We start from the raw sequence: 20836 nt of genomic DNA on the forward strand, positions 1-20836 counted from the left end.
GCAGGTTTCCTGAGCTATGAGAGAGACGTCTTTAGGTCTTGATTTTTAATACACACACACGCACACACACACGCCGTATTCTTCCGAGGTCTTGATTTTTAATACACACACACACACACACACACACACGCCGTATTCTTCCGAGCCTTAAACTGGAAAAACCTAGACGGCTTCAGCAGGTGAATAACTAAACAAACATTGGTGTAGCCATACCGGGAAATACTCCTCTTCCCCTAGAATACTCATACTGTGGAATAGTCCTCCTACCATGGAATAGTCCTTATCCCATGGTATAATCCTCATATTCCAGAATACTCCATACCTCATGGGATACTTTTCATACCCTGGATACTCTTCACAGCCTGGAATACACCTCATCCCATAGGACACTTCTCATCCCATGAGATACTCTTCATCCCATGGAATACTAAGAAGAAGCTGGTAATGGATGCACAGAAAGCTTGGATAAATTTCAAGGGATGAGAGGAAATAGAAGGTATCTCAAATGGTGGCAGATTTATGATTCCACCAATTCAACATTCTTGAAATGGCAGATGAGTAGTTGCCAGGGTCTAAGAGGTGATGGGAGTGGGAGTGACTCCTGTAAAAGGTCACCCAGCACCTTAAGATGTTCATCACATCTAAGCTACGAGCAAAAGTCTTAGTGTGTCACCGTCTATGAGAGATCTTTGTGATGGAAAAAGGCTCTGTGAATTTATCGTAGCAACATCAGTGTCCTGGTTTTCCAAGATGTGACCTTGGGAGAAACTGGGTAGAGGAGACACGGGATCTTGCTGTCGTATTTCTTACACTTGCATGTGCATTTACAATTATTTCAATAGTTTGATCAAAAATGATTTTCGTATAACCAGGATATGATGCCTTTCAATTATTTTCTGGTATATGTATGTGTATATTTAAATAGACTGGGTTTATAGCAGTTGAAGGTTCATAGCAAAAGTGAGTGGAAAATAGAGTTCGTATATACCCCTCTCTCCGCATGTGCATGGCTTTCCTGCCTTCACCATCTCCCGCTCTTTGTTAGAACCAGCAAACCGACATTGAGATCGTCATCACCCGGAGTCCCTGGTTCACATGAGGGTTCACTCTCGGCATTACCTCTCCTGTGGATGTGAACAAATGCATCACGACGTGTATCTACTGCTCCAGCAGACATCTCGCTGCCCTAATGATCTTGTGCGTCCTCTCCGTGCGTCCCACCCTCCCATGAACCCCTGGCCTGAGCCTTTGATTGTCTCCATAGTTTTGCCTTCTTCAGAATGTCATATAGTTGAATTTTCAGACTGCTTTCTTTCCCTTAATAATAGGTGTTTCCTCTACAAATTTTAATAACTTGATAGCATGTTTCTTTTTACTGCTGAGTAATGTTTCACTGGCTGGATGTACCACAGTTTATTTATCCATCCATTTACTGAACAGTGTCAGAGCTGCTTCCAAGCCTGGGCAACTATGACTAAAGCTGCTATGAATATGTGGACTTAGGTTTTCGTGTAGATACATGATACCTTTTCATCTGGGTAAATACCAAGGAAGACAACTGCCATATTATATGGGGAGAGTATGTGTTGTTTTGAAAGAAACTGCCAGTGTCTTACAAAGTGGCTGTATGCTTTTGCATTCTCGCCAGCAATGAATGAGCATTCCTGTTGCTCCATATCTTTTCCATGGATGAGTTGCTGTTGTCCTTAGGACTTGAATTTTTATTAAGCTGGACATGAATATTGAATACCTAAAAAGGAAGAATGCTTATTCATACTTGAGGGTGACTTGAAAAGTCGTGGTACTTTGCCAAATGTCAAGAACTGGCAAAAGAGCAAAATCAAATGAAGAAAAAGAATAAAATTTGTTTATTGCACTACCTCTTTTTTTGCCCTGCTAGTTCACTCAAGATTAGCTCCTTTGAATGACCTAAGGAAGTACCTGCTAGCCATAAGAAAGATGTCTAGATTTATATTGCTACGTGGAGGAGGAGAAGGCAAGGACAAGGTGAGATGGAAAGGACATACGCTGTGGAACCAAAGGGATTGGTGAGTGAAAGATGGAGCGAGCTTCTGAAGTGATGCCTGCATCAGTGTGGAAGTGTCCAGGCTCATTTTTCTGCCACATTTCTGATTGCAGGAGGAGCATGCTCCCAATATTGTTAAAGGGAAGTCCAGGACTAGGCTTGCATTGTGATCCTGTCTTAACTGAGAAACTCTATACATGCAAAGAAAATTTGTAATGAGGTGATCAATATAGTCCAGCCTCCAGAAATGAGGAGAAATAGGAAAAACAAACAAATGACCAAAAAAAGAAAAAGGATTATGGCTACTGGTGATTTTTCTTTCCTTATAAATTATTTTACTTTGATTTATTTAAAAAAGCAGTAGAAGAAGAAATATTGAGACCCACTCTGAACCCATCCTTGGAATTAATGCAAATACTAAGTTGCATACAGTTAACTAACTGCAGTGTAAAAAGTATAGTTTATTGCAATATCTCCCCAAGATTTTGATGAAACTGTTAGCCAGGAATAGCTGGAGTGCCATCTATCTTGACCATGTAAGACAATCATTTTCTTTCCATATGATAGTTAGAAGCCATTCACAGCTATTGTCAAAATTTAGTTCTGAGCCCTAATAGTCTGAATTCAAGCCATTTCAAGTAAAGCTGTTTATTTTTTTAAACAACGCTGACTAGTTACAAGGTTTATATCAAAGGAATATCTCATTGTTAAGAATCATCTTTATAAAGTATCACCTGCTTTACGTGGCTCAGATTTTTTTTTTTTTCTTTTTGCCTTTTCTAGGGCCACACCTGTGACATATGGAGGCTCCCAGGCTAGGAGTTGAATTGGAGCTGTAGCCACCGGCCTACGCCAGAGCCACAGCAACGCGGGATCCAAGCCGATTCTGTGACCTACACCACAGCTCACAGCAACACCGGATCCTTAACCCACTGAGCAAGGCCAGGGATTGAACCCAAAACCTCATGGTCCGTAGTCGGATTCGTTAACCACTGAGCCACAAGGGGAGCTCCCCTGAATGTTTGCTGATGAGCAGTTTGTGTTTCCATGTTCATGAACTCCCTCTTCGCTCTTATGTCCAAAACTTGTGCCCTGTGGATTTGGGACATTCTTGTTAGCACCGAAATCCACCCCAGTATCTCATCTCTTACATAATCCTCCATTTATTTTATGTTACTCCTCCAGCTTTTGTCCTTTTCTCCGCCCTACTGCTCTTTAAAGCAAATGATTCAAATGAGTTTTGTGCGTTCACAGTCTGCATTTTCTCACTCGTCATTCTCTCTTTGTATCATTCCAATTTGGCTTCAGCACCCATAACTCTGCAGGGACGAGTCCTGTCAAGTCAGCACCACTTCATTTTGCCAAATCCAGTGTGCTATGATTTTGTCCTTAGGATAAAGTTTTAACAGCATTTAGGAAACTTAGTCCTTTCTTAGGGCTCAAAGCCTCCTTATGTTTTGTTTTGTTTTGTTAGGCTCCTCTTTCCTACTTGGTTCTCTTTCCTTTGCTGACTCTCCCTCTCCTTCCTACCAAGTGGATGTAAGAGCCCTGAGAGGAGTCCCTGGCTGTCATTGTCTCATTTCTATCCCTTCTGTTACTCTGCAGAGTCCCGTCTCAAAGCTTCCAGTTCCAACTACCTATTGGTAAGTCCCACCTGGCCATCTTCAATGCCGTGCACTCCCCAGGGCTCTACATATTATCCACTGGCCTACTGAACATCTTGTGTGTTTAACGAAATATCATGTGGGTGAAACAAATAGTCATGCCCCTCCAGACAGCTCCTCATCCTGTGTCTGCTCCAGGTGTTCTGTTCTCAGCAAAGAGTACATTTATTTCTCAAGTGAAAACACAGATACGTCAGGGTTAAAAGATTTTTCCTGGGTAATTAAGGCTACACACACACACACACACACACACACACACACACACATACACATGCATATCTGCAACATTTATTTTTCTGTAAAAATCCAACAATTATATTTGCTGAATAAATGTTTTTGTGTGGGAATTACAAAATCATTTTTTGGATAATTTAATTTGATATGTACCAATGTTTTAGGTTTTATGAGTTCAGAAAAATTTAAAAAAGAAGTCCTGTGCAGTACTGTTTTTGATACCTTTGAAATTATTTTTTCAGCTCCTCCATCATTTAAAACTTGTTTTTATCTCATTAATAAATATCGGGGATATCACCTTTGTTGATGTATTGAACATGGGTAAGTTTCTCTTTTCCTGTTGCATTAATGAGCCTGTAAAGTTTTCAGTAATTTTTCATGTTACACTGTTATAAGCCAGGCATAATTTTTTAAGCTGTCCTAAAATCATCTTCATGTGCCCTTTAAAGACAAATAGCATTTTTGTGAAATTTCTTTCATCGCAATTTTATTATTTTGTCTTTTAATTGCCAGTTGTTGTGTGTTCTCGTGGAATCCTTTTTTCAGGGCCTTTCCTGTTATCTCCCTTATTCAACCAAGAATCACACATGAACGCCTTTTCTCAGTCTCTTTAGACTCATGTTTATGACTCACTGCTACCTCACACAGTTCTAAATAAGACAAAGCTAGACTTAATGCCAGCTTCCTTCTTTGCTGTTGAGACAGCTAATTCATATAGCGTGATTATTTGTTTCTCCGAATCTGATATAATTATACAGAATTGAGAGATATTCAAATACCTATTTTAGTTCATAAGAACAGACTTCTTAGAACCAAGACATTCTGTTACAAACAAGTGATGAATTAGACTGCATTTCCACTGTTGTATGAAACAGGTTTTAATTGGTATTCAGGCGGAAGAAACCAATTGAAATTCTGAGAGTGCTTTCCTTTTAATAATCAACAGTAAAGCCACGGGCAGTGCTTAAAAAACACACATAAATGATAGGAAAACTTAACAGCTTGGTGTGCCGAACAAACTCCCTTGGACTGATGTTCGGAGGTAGCTGCTGTGAACAGAATCAGTCCTCATTAAAAGCTGCAGGTAGAGCACATGTATTTATAAAGTGTTATGAGAATGTTGGCACAAAGGATAACTCGAAATCAATTGCTTCCACATGGAAAACAAAACAGTAAAATAAACATGCTTACTGCATCAGTACTGGTACTATTAAAAATAGCAGCTCAAAGTGAGTGGTAATTAGTTGCAATAATTCCTCAGAATGAATATGTATATGCGCAAATTATATTCTAGGCCATTCCATTTCAGTATATTGAAAAAGTTTGATTGCCTCGACATCCCAATACTTTTCTCGGTGTAGAATGACAGTTGTGCGTAAAGAATTGATTCACATGAGAGGTAATGAATTACGCCATCAGACAAAACAACCAGCAACGCAAAAATAAACCAAAAAACCACATCCCAAAACCAAAAAAAAAAAAAAAAAAAAAAAAATCCGTTCTTTTTTTTGTAGCACCTTCTCTTATTTGGAGAAGGTGCTACAAAAAAAAAGAAAGGAATAAAAAGTCATGCTTAAAAATGAATAACAGGTACTGGAGCATTTCTCTTCTGTATTAAACCATATGTGAGAAGCTGACCTTTGCACAATTTTTATGTAATGAATAGCATCAAACGAAGTCTCTTGAAATTGTTTCATCTGTTACAGTGAAGTTACTTAACCATTTGGAAAACCCTTATAACTTTCTGCAAAGTAGTAACCCTCTTAGCAATAATAATTATGTTAAAGAGGTTTTCTTGCAACAAGACTGTTTCAGCTCTGCAAATCTCTTTTCCTCTGCTCACAGTACTTGCTGCTTCTCCTCATTCCCGGGTTCCTCCCACTCTCCTCCACCTCTTACTCAACACTGTCAAACTTGCCCTCCCTCCCTCTTGACGTCTGGTTTGTGCTGTCTTCCAAACAATACCTAAAACTACCCAGGTTCTCCTAAAGTACTAGTTTACATTTCCAGAGGAAGAATTTATATAGCTATCTCTAAACACGTTGGCTCTGTATACATTTTGCTGGAAATAATTTTTCCTCAAGTCCAACCTGGCCTTACTGAACCACTGTTCAGTGCTTCACTTCCAAGTGATTCACATTCCATAGGTTTGTGGTATGAAAATATCCTGATGATGATGATTAGCTAATACCTGCTTATTCTTACTTAAAGCTGGACGAGCAAAGTAGAAAGTAATAAGGGTAGCTGGATTTAAAACTCTGTGCGTCCTTTGAGGTGACTTGGTTTTTGAAATGGGGAGATTTGTGCATGAGTTGAAAACATGTTCTCAAAAATCATTTTACTTTTTTAATAGCATAGAGAAGCCTGATCCAGTAAAACGTTTTTCCTTCTTTAGCATGGGAGCTCAGAAGAAAATGGCATTTTATAGTATTTATTGACATGGTCACATACTCATGTAGAAATTATTTATTGGACTAGGAAACAGACACGGTGCTAGAAGTTATATATAAAGAAGCCTAGGCAAAAGAAACCACTATCGTGTTTATCTTTTCACTTAATCTTAAAAAATTTGTTTAACCCTACAGAAAAGCTGAAAGAGGAATATAATGAACATCCATGCAATGTTTGGCATTTGGTTAATTTCACCTTGGTACTGGGGTCTCTTGTTCCTTCTTCCCTCTTTCTCTTTCTTCTTCTTGGTCTTTCTCCCTTTTTCTGTCTCTCATCTTTCGACCAGGATCTATTCATCGAGATTCATTTATTCTTTTGGTGGTTTAATCTGTTCATCTAGAGTGGTTCCCTGACCATTCTATGTCTTCTTTGTGATTTTGACATAGTTGGAGGGTCTGTGTGAATTTTCCTGTAGAATACTTCAGGTTCTAGATGTATCTGATCGTTTTTTCAGTATGAAAATCAAGTTGGTAAGGGTACTACATAAAGAATAGTGTCTCTCTGTGTGTATATGTTGCACTTTTCTGTTTGCCTTTCCTCTTCATCACATTTCTGCAGACCTATCTGCAAGTTCACTGGTGCTTTTCCTTTTGGAAGGCCTTTTATGTGGGGATTTGTGTTAATCTAGTCACAAGTTTTTCTGGGTTTGAAGTCATAGCTCTGGCTATTGTCAGTGCCTGAGAAGTGTCAACTTCCCCCTGGTGACAGCTTGAATGTACAGCATGGGCTGATGATTCAGGGTTTGTCGCAGGGTCTAATCCCTGTTGGCTTTGAATCTCCCCACTTGGCTTTTGATCTTCTCTTTGCACTGCTTCATAGGAGAGTGTGCTTTGTACAGCCCTCCCAGAGGTATTCTGCTGTTGTCTTCCTCGATGCTTCTTTGTGTGGTCCCGGGGTGAGCTTGGGGGATTCTCTGATGGTCTAATAAAACCTTCATCTTCAGGGATCTCTGGCAGTCCTTCGCAGTGTTCTGCCTCGCCTCCAGATAAACTCCTGACCTTGGTTCTTCCCTCACAGTTAGGGATTCTGCTCTAGACAGTAGTGATTGAGCCCCTGAAGTTCTTTGCTCTACCAGAGACAGGGAGTTTCTCCTGGAGCTCTCAGGATAGTTTGTATTGTCCTTCCCCCTTCAGATTAAGGCTTTCGTTCTATAGAGGGAATCAGGGAGATAGGTCTGGGAGGATTTTGGCAGTGGCTGCTGTTCCTCTCCTCTAGCCAGCACCATGAGAAAGCATTTTCAGAAAGCTCTCTCATTTTTCCTGTGAGCACCTGGTAGAGTTTTCCTAGGAAAATCCTGCCAGGGACTGTGAAGCTTCCCTCCTATAGCCCCTGATGCCTTACTCTCCTACCCTAGCCCAGAAAAGACCGTTGGCAATTTCTTACCAGCTTTTATGGTGTTCCATGATGTCTTTCTTTCCGAGGTAAGTACATACCCTTGTCCTAGTCCTGCTTGTAGGTGAAATACACCTCACTGCCTATTTTGAAGTTGCAGGGTGAATGCCTGCACCTTCAGCTCTCTGATGAGTTTAAGAAAGTTGTTTTGAGTTTTTCTAGGTTTTTTCTTATCAATATATGAACAGCACCCTTTCCTGCATGCTAGATTTCCAAGCCAGAATCAAAATATCGAAAGTGCCATTCTTTTATAGCATAAAAGGTGCTCGTTCTAACAGCTGGAATGTAGCAGGGGCTCAATTGCTATCAATTGGTTCTCTGTTTACTGAATTTGGAAGTATTCTGCCCAATTAAAGCTACTATTTCTAGGGGTGATAATACTGTAGGTTTTCTCACAATAATATACTGACAAACAGCCTTCAAGAAGTTAATTGTGACGGGAGGAGGAGATGAAGGTGGAATTTTTCATGATTAGGTAATGTGAGAAAGAGTGGTGAAGCAAATTAAATAAATGTTTCTTTAATGAAATGATTCTCAGAGCTGTTATGCATTATATATCTCACAGATAAAGGTGTAACATACATACGCATTGTGTTATTTATCATAGAATATCCACCAATAGTTGCTAAAAAAGACCTGCAAAATTGTAAAAATCTGCCTGTATTCTACTGTCAATTGATTATATGCATCGGTGAGGTTTAAGAATTTAAATCTGAGACAAAATTTTGTTAAATGGCAACAAGAGTATGAAAGTATCAGACATACTTTCACACAATAAAAAAATATTACGAACTATTGATTTTGAGAAGCATCACATGCTCGAAGGTATGTTGAAGTAGAAGAGAGTTCTTCCTGGAATATCTAAAACCCCAGTTTTGGGGTTTATTTTTTAAGGAAAAAATGTACATTATATGATAACTACATAAGATTTATATGTAGAAAAATACAATAATTAGAACTAGAGTGAAGGAGTTCTCTTGTGGTGCAGTGCATTAAGGACCCAGCATTTTCACTGCAGCAGCTGGGGTTGATGCTGAGGCGTGAGTTTGATCCCTGGCCCAAGAATTTCCACACGCCACAAGTGTAGCCAAAAAAAAAAAAAAAAAAAAAAAAAAAAAAGAATCGGAGTGAAGACTTGCTGATACATACACTTCAATTTCTCTTTGAATATTTTTGTGTAACCATTTGATACTTGCATTTGCTCTCAGATGTCCTTGGTTTACCTTTGGCTCTAAATATTTCCACTGAAATCACTTTTATTCTAACTGCGCCTTAGGGCAGGTTTACAAATTTCACACCCATTTTCCCCTGGAGTTGCATTTGAGGAGTGGATGATACATCATGTTCCCTGCCATGCAGCCTCTCTTGGACCTTTGAGCAAATCAGAGACTCATTATTAAGCTTAACAGCCATCAAGCTTGAAAGCTAGAAGCACGCAGTGGGTACCTTTTGTCACTCTGGGCATCAGGTTCATGACATCACATGTCTCTGGAGGACGTGTTCAACAAACTAATTCTAACCATTCAATCAGTCTGAACCCTTCCCCGGGTCAGGGTCGTCTTTCTCTCTCCTGAGATTCTCTGAGTCAAATGCAGATGGAGGGAGGACTTCAGCATCCCCTCTGCCCTCGTCAGCAGTGTCACCTCACGTCTACTCCAGACGAGAGTCTCCTGCATTGCGCAGTTCTCTCTACTCAAGACAATGAGAGCTGGAATTTCTAATGAAGAGAGGGAAAACAAAAGCATTTTAATATGTGTGGTTTTGAAAACTATCGATATTAATAGACTCAGATTTGATGAGTTGAAACTCTCGTCAACCAAAGAAATAAAGGTTCACCTTGAGCTGCAATTGCATGTTAATGACCATATTTCCATGGAACTATCATGGCTGTTAAGAACAAACAGGAGCTTTGATACATTTTCATTAAGGTTACTCATCCCTACTCCTTTTAAAAAGGGCAAAGATGGACTTAAAAATGTTTCTTAAAATAGAACAAAAAAAGGTTTAGAGAAGGAATGTTGATGGGTGAACTCAGTCTTGTACTGCCTTCATTTTAGCAAACATTTAGTGAACATCAGTCTCCGTTGATATTAACATGGCTCTTGGAGGAGGGTGAGGGTAGAATTCCAAACTTGCCAACGAATTGTGAGTCCAGCAACTTCAGGATGTGTAATCCCATATGGATACTTGATTCAGAATAGTTTCACAAGTACTTGTTACCAGATTTATGCTGGGAGCTATTTATTGTGTTACGGACTATTATTTTGTTCTTCAGTTACTGTGAACCATATTAATATTCTCAATCACCTAATTTCCTTCCTTCTTTAGGCTAAGTTTTGCTTTTTGCATCTATTCTTGGTTAATAGGTTCTCTTTTCTTCTTGCCTTGGCAAGTCACATTTGCCTTTTTTTTTCCTCTTCGAGTTTTATTGCGACTTAATTGACCTACATCCCTGTGTACAGCTATGGCGTGCAGCGTAATGATTTAATTTTCATGTATCAGGAAGTGATTATCACAAGCCAAATTTAGTCAACATCCATCTTTCATATAAATATGTATATATGTATGTGTGTGTATATATATACATATATATAAACTTGAACGCATAGGAACAAAATGTTTTCTTAGGATAACTCCGTTTAATCTCTTAACAACATTCGTATATGACATACAGTGGTGCTAATTACATTTTACCTTATTTATCTTATCTTAGATCCTAGTACTTGTTCGTCTTATTACTGGTTATTACTGGACGTTTGTATGTTTTGACTGCCTCCCTCTAATTCACCCCACCCCCGACTCCCCGACGTCTGATGACCACTAATCTGATTTTTTGTGTGAGGTCATCTGTTTTTGAAGTATAACTGACCTACACCACAAAGTCAGTTCCTGTTAGACGCCACAATGATTGGATCATTGTATACATTTCAAACTAATCACCAGAATCACAGATCCCACCAAAGATAATACATGCTTATTGACTATATTCCCCACCCTGTGCTTCAGAACCTGCGACTCTTCTTTGCAACTGCAAGACTGTAACTTTTAAATTTCTTTCCTCTCCCTCACCTCTTCTCTGTCTCAGTTACCTGTTTGTTCTCTGTGTCTGTCACTCTGTTTTGTTACGCTTGTTCATGTGTTTGGTTTTCTTAGATTCTACATGGAAGAGCAATCACACAGTGCTTGCCATTCACCATCTGAGACTACGTCGTCTTTGCATCTTGCCTTTGTAGGTTACATTTTTATTTTCAGCCAAATAAAACCATGTTTGTCATTTCCATTCCATTAATAGAGGCAATCCTAGAGTCGCTCACTGCAAATCGCTTGGAGAACAATTCATTATGGCTGGGAAATCCTTCCCCAATCTCCAACAATTGAGCTTTATTCTCTAAGAAATGTTCCAGGAACCCAGATTTTGTCCTATATCCATTTCCCCAACCTCCATTTTCTACCTGACGTCTGTTTATAACACCATAATAAAACAACTCAGAAATGATAACTGCAATTTAAATGGTCAGTATTCTTTCTCATCTTGTTCAAGCTCAGTGAAATACTTGATCGTATCACTTGCCAAATTGTAGAGCAGCTCATTTATTTATCATAAACTTATGTGACCCAGTTAATGCAAACATACATTTAGAGGCATTTGCGCCAGTCCGGGCTCTTTCAGATTTGAGGGGCTTTGTTGGCTTGACTTGTTCCTGTTGGGAGAGCAGAAGAGAAGGGATGAAGCAAGCAAGGCTTCTTGAGGGCGGGGTACAGAATTGCATGGCGATGGTTCCCTTTATTCTACTGGTCAAAGAAAGTCACAGGCCTAGTATGGGTTCAAGGAGTGGAGGAAAGCATCCACTCTAGATGGGAAGAGCTGCAAAAATTATATTGAAAAAGGCCGTAGATATAGAAGCTGTTACCTTTTTGTGTCTCTCGCTGGAGGTGATTCAATTCGAGCCAACGGAATGAGACTGAATTGGGTTCTGAAGCAAAGGAAAGCTTTATTCTTGGATCAGAGAGTAGAGAGGTGCAAGCTTGGCTCTAGAGCACACACTCAGCCCTACAGGCCAGGAGTGGGGCTACTTTATAGGATCCTGTGGGGGGCAGAGGCATTTTGCTCGGACTATGGATGACAGTGTAGGTGCAGCATCTCAGGCATCCTGCCCACCTGCAGCCGCCGTCTTGGATGGAGTCTTATGCTCAGCATCTGCACAACCTCCGCCCCTGCCCCAGCTGAGGTGTTGGCCCAGGCATTTCCCACCAGGAGATCCAGTTTGAAGGGCCGGGTGTGTGGCCTCTGAACACATCACCCCTGAGCCAGTGAACCTACGCTATTTTTATTTCCTGGGAGTTGTTAATGAGCTTTGCTGGTGTTAAAAGGAATATATTTGTAAATGGTTTTTGCAAGCAGTCTACCAGTGACAGAGTTGCCTGTACTTTTTGGAACTTTAGGGCTTTTCTCCTTCATGGGGCCTCTGTTAATTCGCTCACCTCAGTTGTATTTCGGAGGATTGTTGCAAGTTTCTCCTTGGTGCTCACACTGCCTTCTTAGGAGTTTTCTTACCCATATCCATGCTTGGAAAATCCCTTGTAAGCAGATATAAAAAACTGCCCTGCAGGCTCCGGGACCTGCGTCAGACCTGATCCTCAACATTTTCACTTGGCTCTTACTGGGACGTGTACAGTTTGAAATGTAGGAAACTAAGCTCGTCTTTGATAGTCATTAGTATACTCCTCTTGTACCTTAATAATCAACTATGGCTTCTAAGATGAAAATCTTGAAATCTTATTCTACTTTCTTTCTCTTTCCTGATACCCAAATTGACCTGAAAGATTTCCATTTTAAAACAGTGAGACTATCTTATAATTTTAACTACAGATAATAAGCAAAGACAGTTTTGTCAATTTGGGTAATAGATTCACGGTTGGGCTCATCGCTCATGCTTACGGGACGGCAAGACTCTGCAGTGCCTTTGTTGTGAGTAAAAGTCAGCAGAAAGTTCATTGCATCATGCCATGATTTTCCTCTGCTTTAGTAACTACCCCTAATGACCCTTGCCAGAAACCTGCAAGTCATCTTGAAAACCCCCAGCGGCATGTGTGTATCCAGTTGATCCAAATCACTAATCCGACTAATTCTGCATCTGTGTTTTCTGACACTGTACTGCTACTTCATTCTTTCAAGACGGCATTATCAATTCCCTAAATTACTGTAAATTAAGTGCGTGGGAGCTGGCCTTTGATCATTTACTCTTAGCCCAATCTCAAACCACAGTGCGCCAGAGATTCCAGATAAAGCTTCCCATCTTAGGCACTGGTAAATGCACTTCAGTGATTTGTCATTACCTTTAGAATAAAGAAACAGACAAAAATCCCCCACCAAACTTGAGCAAACGTGACATGATATGACTGCTATGTCATTCTGAAACTTTCTTTTATGCCTTTTCCATTGTTTAGGGATTTCAGTTCCACTCACCATATTTCAGCTCCTGAAGAGAACCAGTTTTTTTCTTGAGGATTTTTGCGTCATTCATGGTTCCTGTGCCCTTGGCTTGCAGACCAGTGTTGGTCCCTCTATTTTATGTGTGTTATACACATATGAGTGTATATGTATAAACACAAATTATAAAAAGTCTTGCCTTCTGATTCTTGTTAAAGTTTTTGAATGTCGTGTTCACCTCTGACTCCTGAGTGTTTGGCACAATCCCTGGGATTATTAGATACTAAACTGTTATTCGATGGGGTATTAGATAATGATCTTTTAAAATAATTTTACGTACAATTTGCTAGTTGCCCTGGAAGGAAAGCAGAGGTTTTCTTGGTTGTTTTGTTTTTTGTTGCTACCTACTTTCTTTGTATTTCTTGGAGATAATTGCTGGAGCCTTGTAACAATGGCAGTCATGTTTAAATTTTAGCCTTGAGTACCTGGAGAAATAGAATGCTCTACTTTCTGGTATAATTTGCAAAGGACTTGTCTCTGTAATAAAATATTTATGTCCACTTTTATTTCAGAAGGCCTTTGGGCATGGCACTATTATGTTTCTTTATAGTTTTAGAGTGATCTTAATAGGTAAAAATATTTTTTTTTCTTTTTTTAGGGCCACACCTGTGGCATATGGAAGGTCCCAGGCTAGGGGTTGAATGAGAACTGCAGTTGCCAGCCTACACCGCAGCCACAGCAACACAGGATCTGAGCCATGTCTGCAACCTACAGCACAGCTCACATCAACACCGGGTCCCTAACCTTCTGAGAGAGGCCAGGGATCCTAGTTGGGTTTGTTAACCGCTGAGCCACAACAGGAACTCTGGTAAAATTTAATTTTAACTTTGATGAAACTCTAAGTGGATACTGGAGAATAGAAATCTCTTTGGAGTGGTTAGGAATATTTTACCTGTTGGTTTTGAAATTACTGTAGAAAAAAGTAAGGAATGAGAAATCTGTATGCAGATTTCACATCCTTCAGGAAATTTTAGGAAGCTTGCTATTTTCAACTGCTCTACCAGCACGTGTTTTAAAATGGATTCTGTATAACTTCGAGGACATCTATAATCTGAAAATGTTATAGATATTTCATGCTCTCTTCAGTGATTCTCCACATTTTTTTTTTTTTTTTTTTTAGTGAAAACCAAACAACCCTCCTTAAGGTGCAATTGTATTAAATTGAAATGATCTCTTATTTACTATGTATATCTTAAAGTTACAAATTTGAAATCAGAGCATGTTAACGTAAAAGGAACAAAGTCAGCTGTGCCACAAAAGTATATTCAATATTTTTGCTTTCCTGTCCGATATTAGGCGAAATGGTGCATAGCCAGTTGGCTTAGCTAGTCATGATTGAGATTACGAAGAGGATGAAAAGCAGGTTAATTGACCTAAGAGAGTGCTTACAATGGATTTATAGTGATGAACCAAGGTGGACCTTTATATTTTTAAATCTCCAGGGAAATCATATCAGTATTAGGAAAGAGTGAACATAGGAAGTATGCTAGAAAAAATTTTATTTTGTAGATTAAAAAATCCTGTGTGTGCATGTGTGTGTGTTTTCATCATGAAGAGTGAGTACTATGGGGAGCCTAGTCTTAACGCTGCTACATTTGCTTAAGTTTTTGGATAACATTTCTTCTGATAATGATTGTCATGGAACGTTTTTCTGATATCTGATCAAAATCATATTCTTTACCATTACAACATTTTTTTTTACTGTTGCTGTTGGTGTTAAAATGTCTGTGTGCATTTTTTGTGTAATTAAGACCGACTTGAAGAGGGGATTTTAGAAGCACCCTGTTGGACTTCCCGTGTGGCTCACAGCCTGACTCTCGGCGTTGCTTCTGCAGTGGTTGTGGCTTGACCCCTGGCCTGGGAGCTTCCATATGCCGCAGGTGCGGCCCCTCGTTTTAAAAAAAAAAAAAAAAAAAAAAGTACCATGTTATTCATCGTCATTGTAACTTCCATGTGGTTTTTTTAAGTGCAATTATGTCTATGGCTAGAATTTAGTTATTTGCCATCATTTGAAATGTAAAAAATAGTGTCAGAGCATCTAAACTATCCCAGAAGGTAACTTCTAAAACCTATCTTACTAATGTCAACGTATGTAAAATATATTTCCTGCATAATAGACACCCCCCCAGATAACTGTGGGGGCGCTAACACTCAGTTGTTTCCCTTAGGTTTTAGTGAGCTCTTTTAAAGCAGTTCATAGGGACTTTTAGTCTTTGTTGTAGAAAAAAACAAAATCTACAGTATGAATGAAGAAAAACATGCCAACAGAAAAGAAAAATACAAGAGATAGAATTGAAAAGTAGTATTAAATTAGATTTTTTTTAATATTGAAGTGTAGTTGATATACAGTGTTATTAGGTTCAGGCGTACAATGTAGACATTCAGTGTTTTGGTAGATTATACTCCACTTAAAGTTATTGCAAAATACTGCTTATATGCCCTGTGCTGTATGTTCCACTTCTGTATCTCATTTTGTTCCTGGTAGTTTGTACCTCATAGTTTCCTTCTGCTATCTTGCCTGTTCCACCTTTCTCCTCACTTGTTTGTTTTCTGTGTCTATAAATCTGTTTCTGTTTTGCTATATCCCATTTATTTCATTTTCTAGATTCCACATATAAGTGAAATTAGGAAGTGTGTCTTTGTCTGACTTCACTTACATGTCAGATCCTCCTGGTCCATCCTTGTTGTTGCAAGTGGCAAAATTTCATTCTTTTACGTGGCTGAGTAGTATTCCATTGTATGTATATATATTGTAAATAATGCTGCTTTGAATTTCAGAGTTCATGTTTCTGTAATTTTTTTCTTAATCTTTGACCCATTCTACAATTATTAGTTTACAGTAAGTAATACAGGGAACAATTTCTGCCTCTATAGAGACTGCAGTTAGGAAGCTCCAGAGGTGCAATAGATATGAAAGGCCAGGTTACCAGATAATGGTTTAACTATGAGATACTAGAACAGAGATATCACAAGGCTTACATAGCATTTCAAATGAACTCTGTAATTAAATGTTTTGTGCTTAGAAGAATAAAAAAAAAATACTCAAAGTGGTTAGCAAAAATTTGAAATGGGATTTTATCTTGATGTTTTTACTATATTCTGGACTATTATTCTTAATTTTTTTCTTACGAATTAGTAAATGTATGTATCACTACCTAAAGAGTCATATATCTTTTCTGATGAGTGTTTTTGTTTTCTTCAGGTAAATACCCAGCAGTGGTGTGGCTAGATCATACAGTGGTTCTATTTTGCAGCTTTTTGAGGCACCTCCATACTGTTTTCTGTAATGGCTGTATCAGTTCACATTCCCATCAGTGGTATATTTTCCACATCCCCACCAGCATTTGCTTTTTCTTGTCTTTCTATGGATAGCCATTCTGACAGGTGTGAGGTGATATCTCACTGTGGCTTTGGTTTGGATTTCCCTGATGATGAGTAATGTTGGGCAGCTTTTCCTGTGTCTATTTGCCATCTATATGTTGCCTTTGGAAAAATGCCTATTCAGGTCTTCTGCCCATTTATTAACTGGGTATTTGTTTTTAATATTCAATTGGATGAGCTCTTTGCATATTTTGGATATTAACACCTGATCAGATAGAACATTTGCAAATACCTTCTCCCATTCAGTAGATTGCCCTTTTGTTTTGTTGATAGTTTCCTTCCCTCTGCAAAATCTTTTAAGTTTAATTAGGTCCCAAGTGTTTTATTTTTGCTTTCGTTTCCCTTGCCTGAGGAGGCAGGTCCAAAAAAAAAAAAAAAATTCACTAAGACTTTTGTCAAAGAGTGTACTGCCTATGTTTTCTAGGAGTCTTAAAGTTTCCAGTCGTACATTTAGATCTTTAATCCATTTTGGTTTATTTCTATATATGTAGTGAAAAAATGTTCTAATTTCATTTTTTAAGATGTAGCTTTCCAGTTTTCTCAACACGATTATCAAAGAGTCTGTTTTCCCACTGTACATTTTCGTCTCTTTTGTAATAGATTATTTTACCATAAATGCATGGGTTTATTTCTAGGCTTCCTCTTCTGTTCCAATAATTTACATGTCTGTTTTTGTGTCAATAACATACTGTTTTGATGCCTGTAGCTTTATGGTATAGTCTGAAGTCAGGTAGCATGACACCCCCAGCTTTGTTCTTTTTCTAAATATTACTTTGGTTATTTCAGGTCTTTAACTTAATTAAAATTAAGCTGATTAGGAATATGGAGAGGGGTGGAAAGCACCAAGAATTAGCAGATTTAAACACTTATTAATGGGTTGAATAGAGCAAACTCAACCATGAAATGATATGTAGAGCAATGGTCAGTATACACCAAAAAGAGCTAAAAGTGTCTATATTAAATCTTCAACCCCCTACGATCAGTTTTTTCAACATTAGCTGTATTTTCGTGTAATTTAAAATAATATTTCCAGAGATATATATATATATATCCCCCCCACACACACTTACATACTAACCTACACATCCTTATATTTTCATTTGTTGTAAGTTGATTTATAGTCCTCTTAGCGTATTAAAAAAAAAAAAACAAGACAAAAACAAAGAAGAATCACTTTTTGTAAAACACTTGACCTTTTTGTGGCCTACTGAGGAAATGGCACACATAAATTCTCATTATCATGAGTGCATATACTGGCACTTATTACTCCTTAATAGGTGACTTTTTCTTACCTTATAAACTGTGAATAATCCAGAGTCTCTTTGTGTGCAAAAGTTAATGAGCATTTTCAAGGTATTGGGATTACACTAAATTAAAAAATATTTTATACATCTTATAAAAAGTCTTAGCGCTCCCATTAGCTCCCAGCATTAGACAGATCTTGGTCTCACTCACCGTTGTACTTCTGCTATTTCAGTCCCAGACTTTCTCGTCTGTTCACTTTTGATCATTCATGAGTTCATTCATTTGGCATGAAAGTAGATGTGGATACACCTTGAACATAGCACTCAAGACTCCAACTTTTCTAAGGCTTACAGCCTCGTATCCAGGACACGGTGGTAGGGCACCCAGCAAAAAGCAGGCTGTTAAAATGTAAAGCAGTGACAGCTGTGTTAGGGAGTGCCCAAACTCTGTAAACCTCCTAGGCTTTCTGGAAGCAATGGTAAGCAACCTGAAACCTTAGGTGAAAACTGCTATATTGGGGGCGTTTTAGAGCAACATAAGATGAAGAAAATGTGGCTAATAGAAGAAATAGCATATTTAGGGAGCACGAGGTAGAAAAATGTTTCTTTCTGGAGCAGCTGAAAGAAGCTTGGTAGGCCTGGACCTCCAAGAATGGCCTGTTCCGTCATTACTGTCTTGGTAAATTATGTCTCCGTGTGCAGGGATGGGGTGCAGCTTCCTTGTGTTTTACGCACATGTGAGTCCTTCAGGATGTTACTGCATTGTCAATTCTATGTACTTAACACCTAACCCACCAATCAATCTGGGGCTTCCTGTGGTCATATGGGGCTTCCTGAAAATGAAACTGTCACATTTTTTTTCTTTTTAGGACTGCTCCTGTGACATCTAGAAGTTCTCAGGCTAAGGGTTGAATCAGAGCTACAGCCGCCAGCCTGCACCACAGCCACAGCAATGCAGAATCCGAGCCACGTCTGTGACCAGACCTACACCCACAGCTCACGGCAATGCCAGATCCTTAACCCACTGAGCGAGGCCGGGGGTTGGACCTGCAACCTCAGTGGTTCCTAGATGGATTTGCTTCTGCTGAGTCTCAACGGGAACTCCAAAACTGTTACATATCAATTCGACAGAAATGTGAAACTTGTGTCATTTATCATATAGTGTATTTTCCAATGGAACCAAATTACTGAATTATTTATGATGTTGAATATTGAGCCACAGAGCCTCTCTAATCCAATTTACTTTGCAATATGCATGGTTGGAGCACATTTTAAAAGACGAAGCACATTTGATGCTACAAAACATATCCAGCCCAGCCAGGCCATCAAAAGAGAGAGGAGCCCTATCTTGAGTGCCTCAGGTGTGCAATGGAAGGGAGTTTTGAGAGTGCCTTGAGAGGGGTGAAAATGGATTTCAAAAGTTCTGTGGTCAGCAGAAATCTGTATCTATTTTGACTATTTGTCTTTAAACGTGACAATGTGGATATTTTTTTAATTCAGAAATGTGGGAGTTATTTGAATGATTTGATACTCTTCCTCCAGAATAAGATGGCATCTGAACTAATCAAAGCAAAGATAAGTCAGTCACCTTTTGTCTCCTTCCTGTGCTGTTTTGCATCCCATTGACTATAATACGCAAACTCTAATTTTTTAACAGTCATTAAAGGCTTCACATGCATTTAACTAATACTTAAACATAGCTATTATTATATATTAAAATATGACCTGGGGACTTCATTGACATCTGTTAAACACTGCCAGCATCTTATTAAAGTTATATTAAATGCATCATCGAAAACTTTAAATCTTATTATGATTTTATATTTAAATTTGAAAAATGCTAGTACACAGTATCACTGCTTCTATATCCGCCAGAGTGTTTATTATTTTGATTTGAATCACTCAATCAAAATTAATTTTAAAGAAATATTCTTATTGGGGAAAAAAACCATTAATGAATTTTAAAGGGTAAAAAAAATGTTTTGATTAATTGGTTTCTTTCTGATAAGTTTATTTTGTCAAGTAGAAATACTTTGAATTTTTTTTTTCAAAAAAAAAAAAAAAGTGACCATAACTGTGTGTGATGACATCAAAGCCTACTCTCCTATCCTGAAAACAAAGTAAGAGTTGCGAGAATCGAGGGGTTTAAACTACGGAATCCTAATAATTGCCCACAACTAGTAGCTTTCGATGAAAAACATAATTTATCAAGTATTTGCTTTACCCAAGTAAAACTATCAATAGCAAGATATAGACGCAATGATTAAATATAAGGGAGGAAATAGGATTTTAGTGCATTTTACTTCTAGGTGGCTGTTTTTCTAAGCATGCGTAATGCATATACAAAACCATTAAGCTTTTTATCATTAACTATGTCACTGAGCTTTCCCATTGTAGATTCATAATACATTATGTTAAATGAAAGAATTTTGTAAAGCTAGATGAACAAAAAGTGATTTACCCAGGCTTTTATGTGACAGAAATACAGCCTCATAATTTGTTTAAACGTAATATTGTTATTGTCAGGACTTCAAACAGAAGTTAAGGTGCAGAATTGGTTGTGTCTGTGCAGATGGGTTATGTGCTTTTTCTCCAATTTTTATAAACCATGGGACACTTGATTTGCAGGCCACTTTATGATCTTAATGTAGAACTTCCGTTGAGAAGTTTTGGAAACTTACTAAGTCAAAGTAAAATGAAAGTGATTCTTCAGTTAGTTACAAGATGAATAAGTACCCTTTTCTTTCTAATTTAATCTCATGACTTACATGTCTTGCTCAGAGGAAAATAGAAATTTTTTTAGGGGAGGAAACTTCTAAGGCATTTTTAAGACAGTCTTCATCCAAATCTTCCTTCCAGGATTAGAACCTAAATACTTATTCAAATACCTACTGCGACCTTTGTTTTTTTTCCTCAAGAAAAAAAAAAAAAATACGCTTATTTCAGTTGTGTA

At 38.4% G+C, this 20836-nt stretch overlaps 1 protein-coding gene across 1 annotated transcript in view; it reads left to right on the forward strand.

Moving 5' to 3' along the window:
* Positions 1-20836, forward strand: part of LOC146398768 (uncharacterized) — a 690556-nt gene that overhangs the window by 69593 nt on the left and 600127 nt on the right. The window contains exons 3-4 of the mRNA XM_084980982.1: positions 3632-3669; positions 4167-4245. Of these exons, the coding sequence (XP_084837108.1) occupies positions 3632-3669; positions 4167-4245 (117 nt within the window). The remainder of the gene's footprint in view (positions 1-3631; positions 3670-4166; positions 4246-20836) is intronic.

This window comes from Sus scrofa, chromosome 10 (genome assembly GCF_054392235.1).
Source record: "Sus scrofa isolate SSC_HxYL_T2T_F1_AM1 chromosome 10, Sscrofa_HxYL_maternal_Yorkshire_Landrace_v2.0, whole genome shotgun sequence".
NCBI lineage: Eukaryota > Metazoa > Chordata > Mammalia > Artiodactyla > Suidae > Sus > Sus scrofa.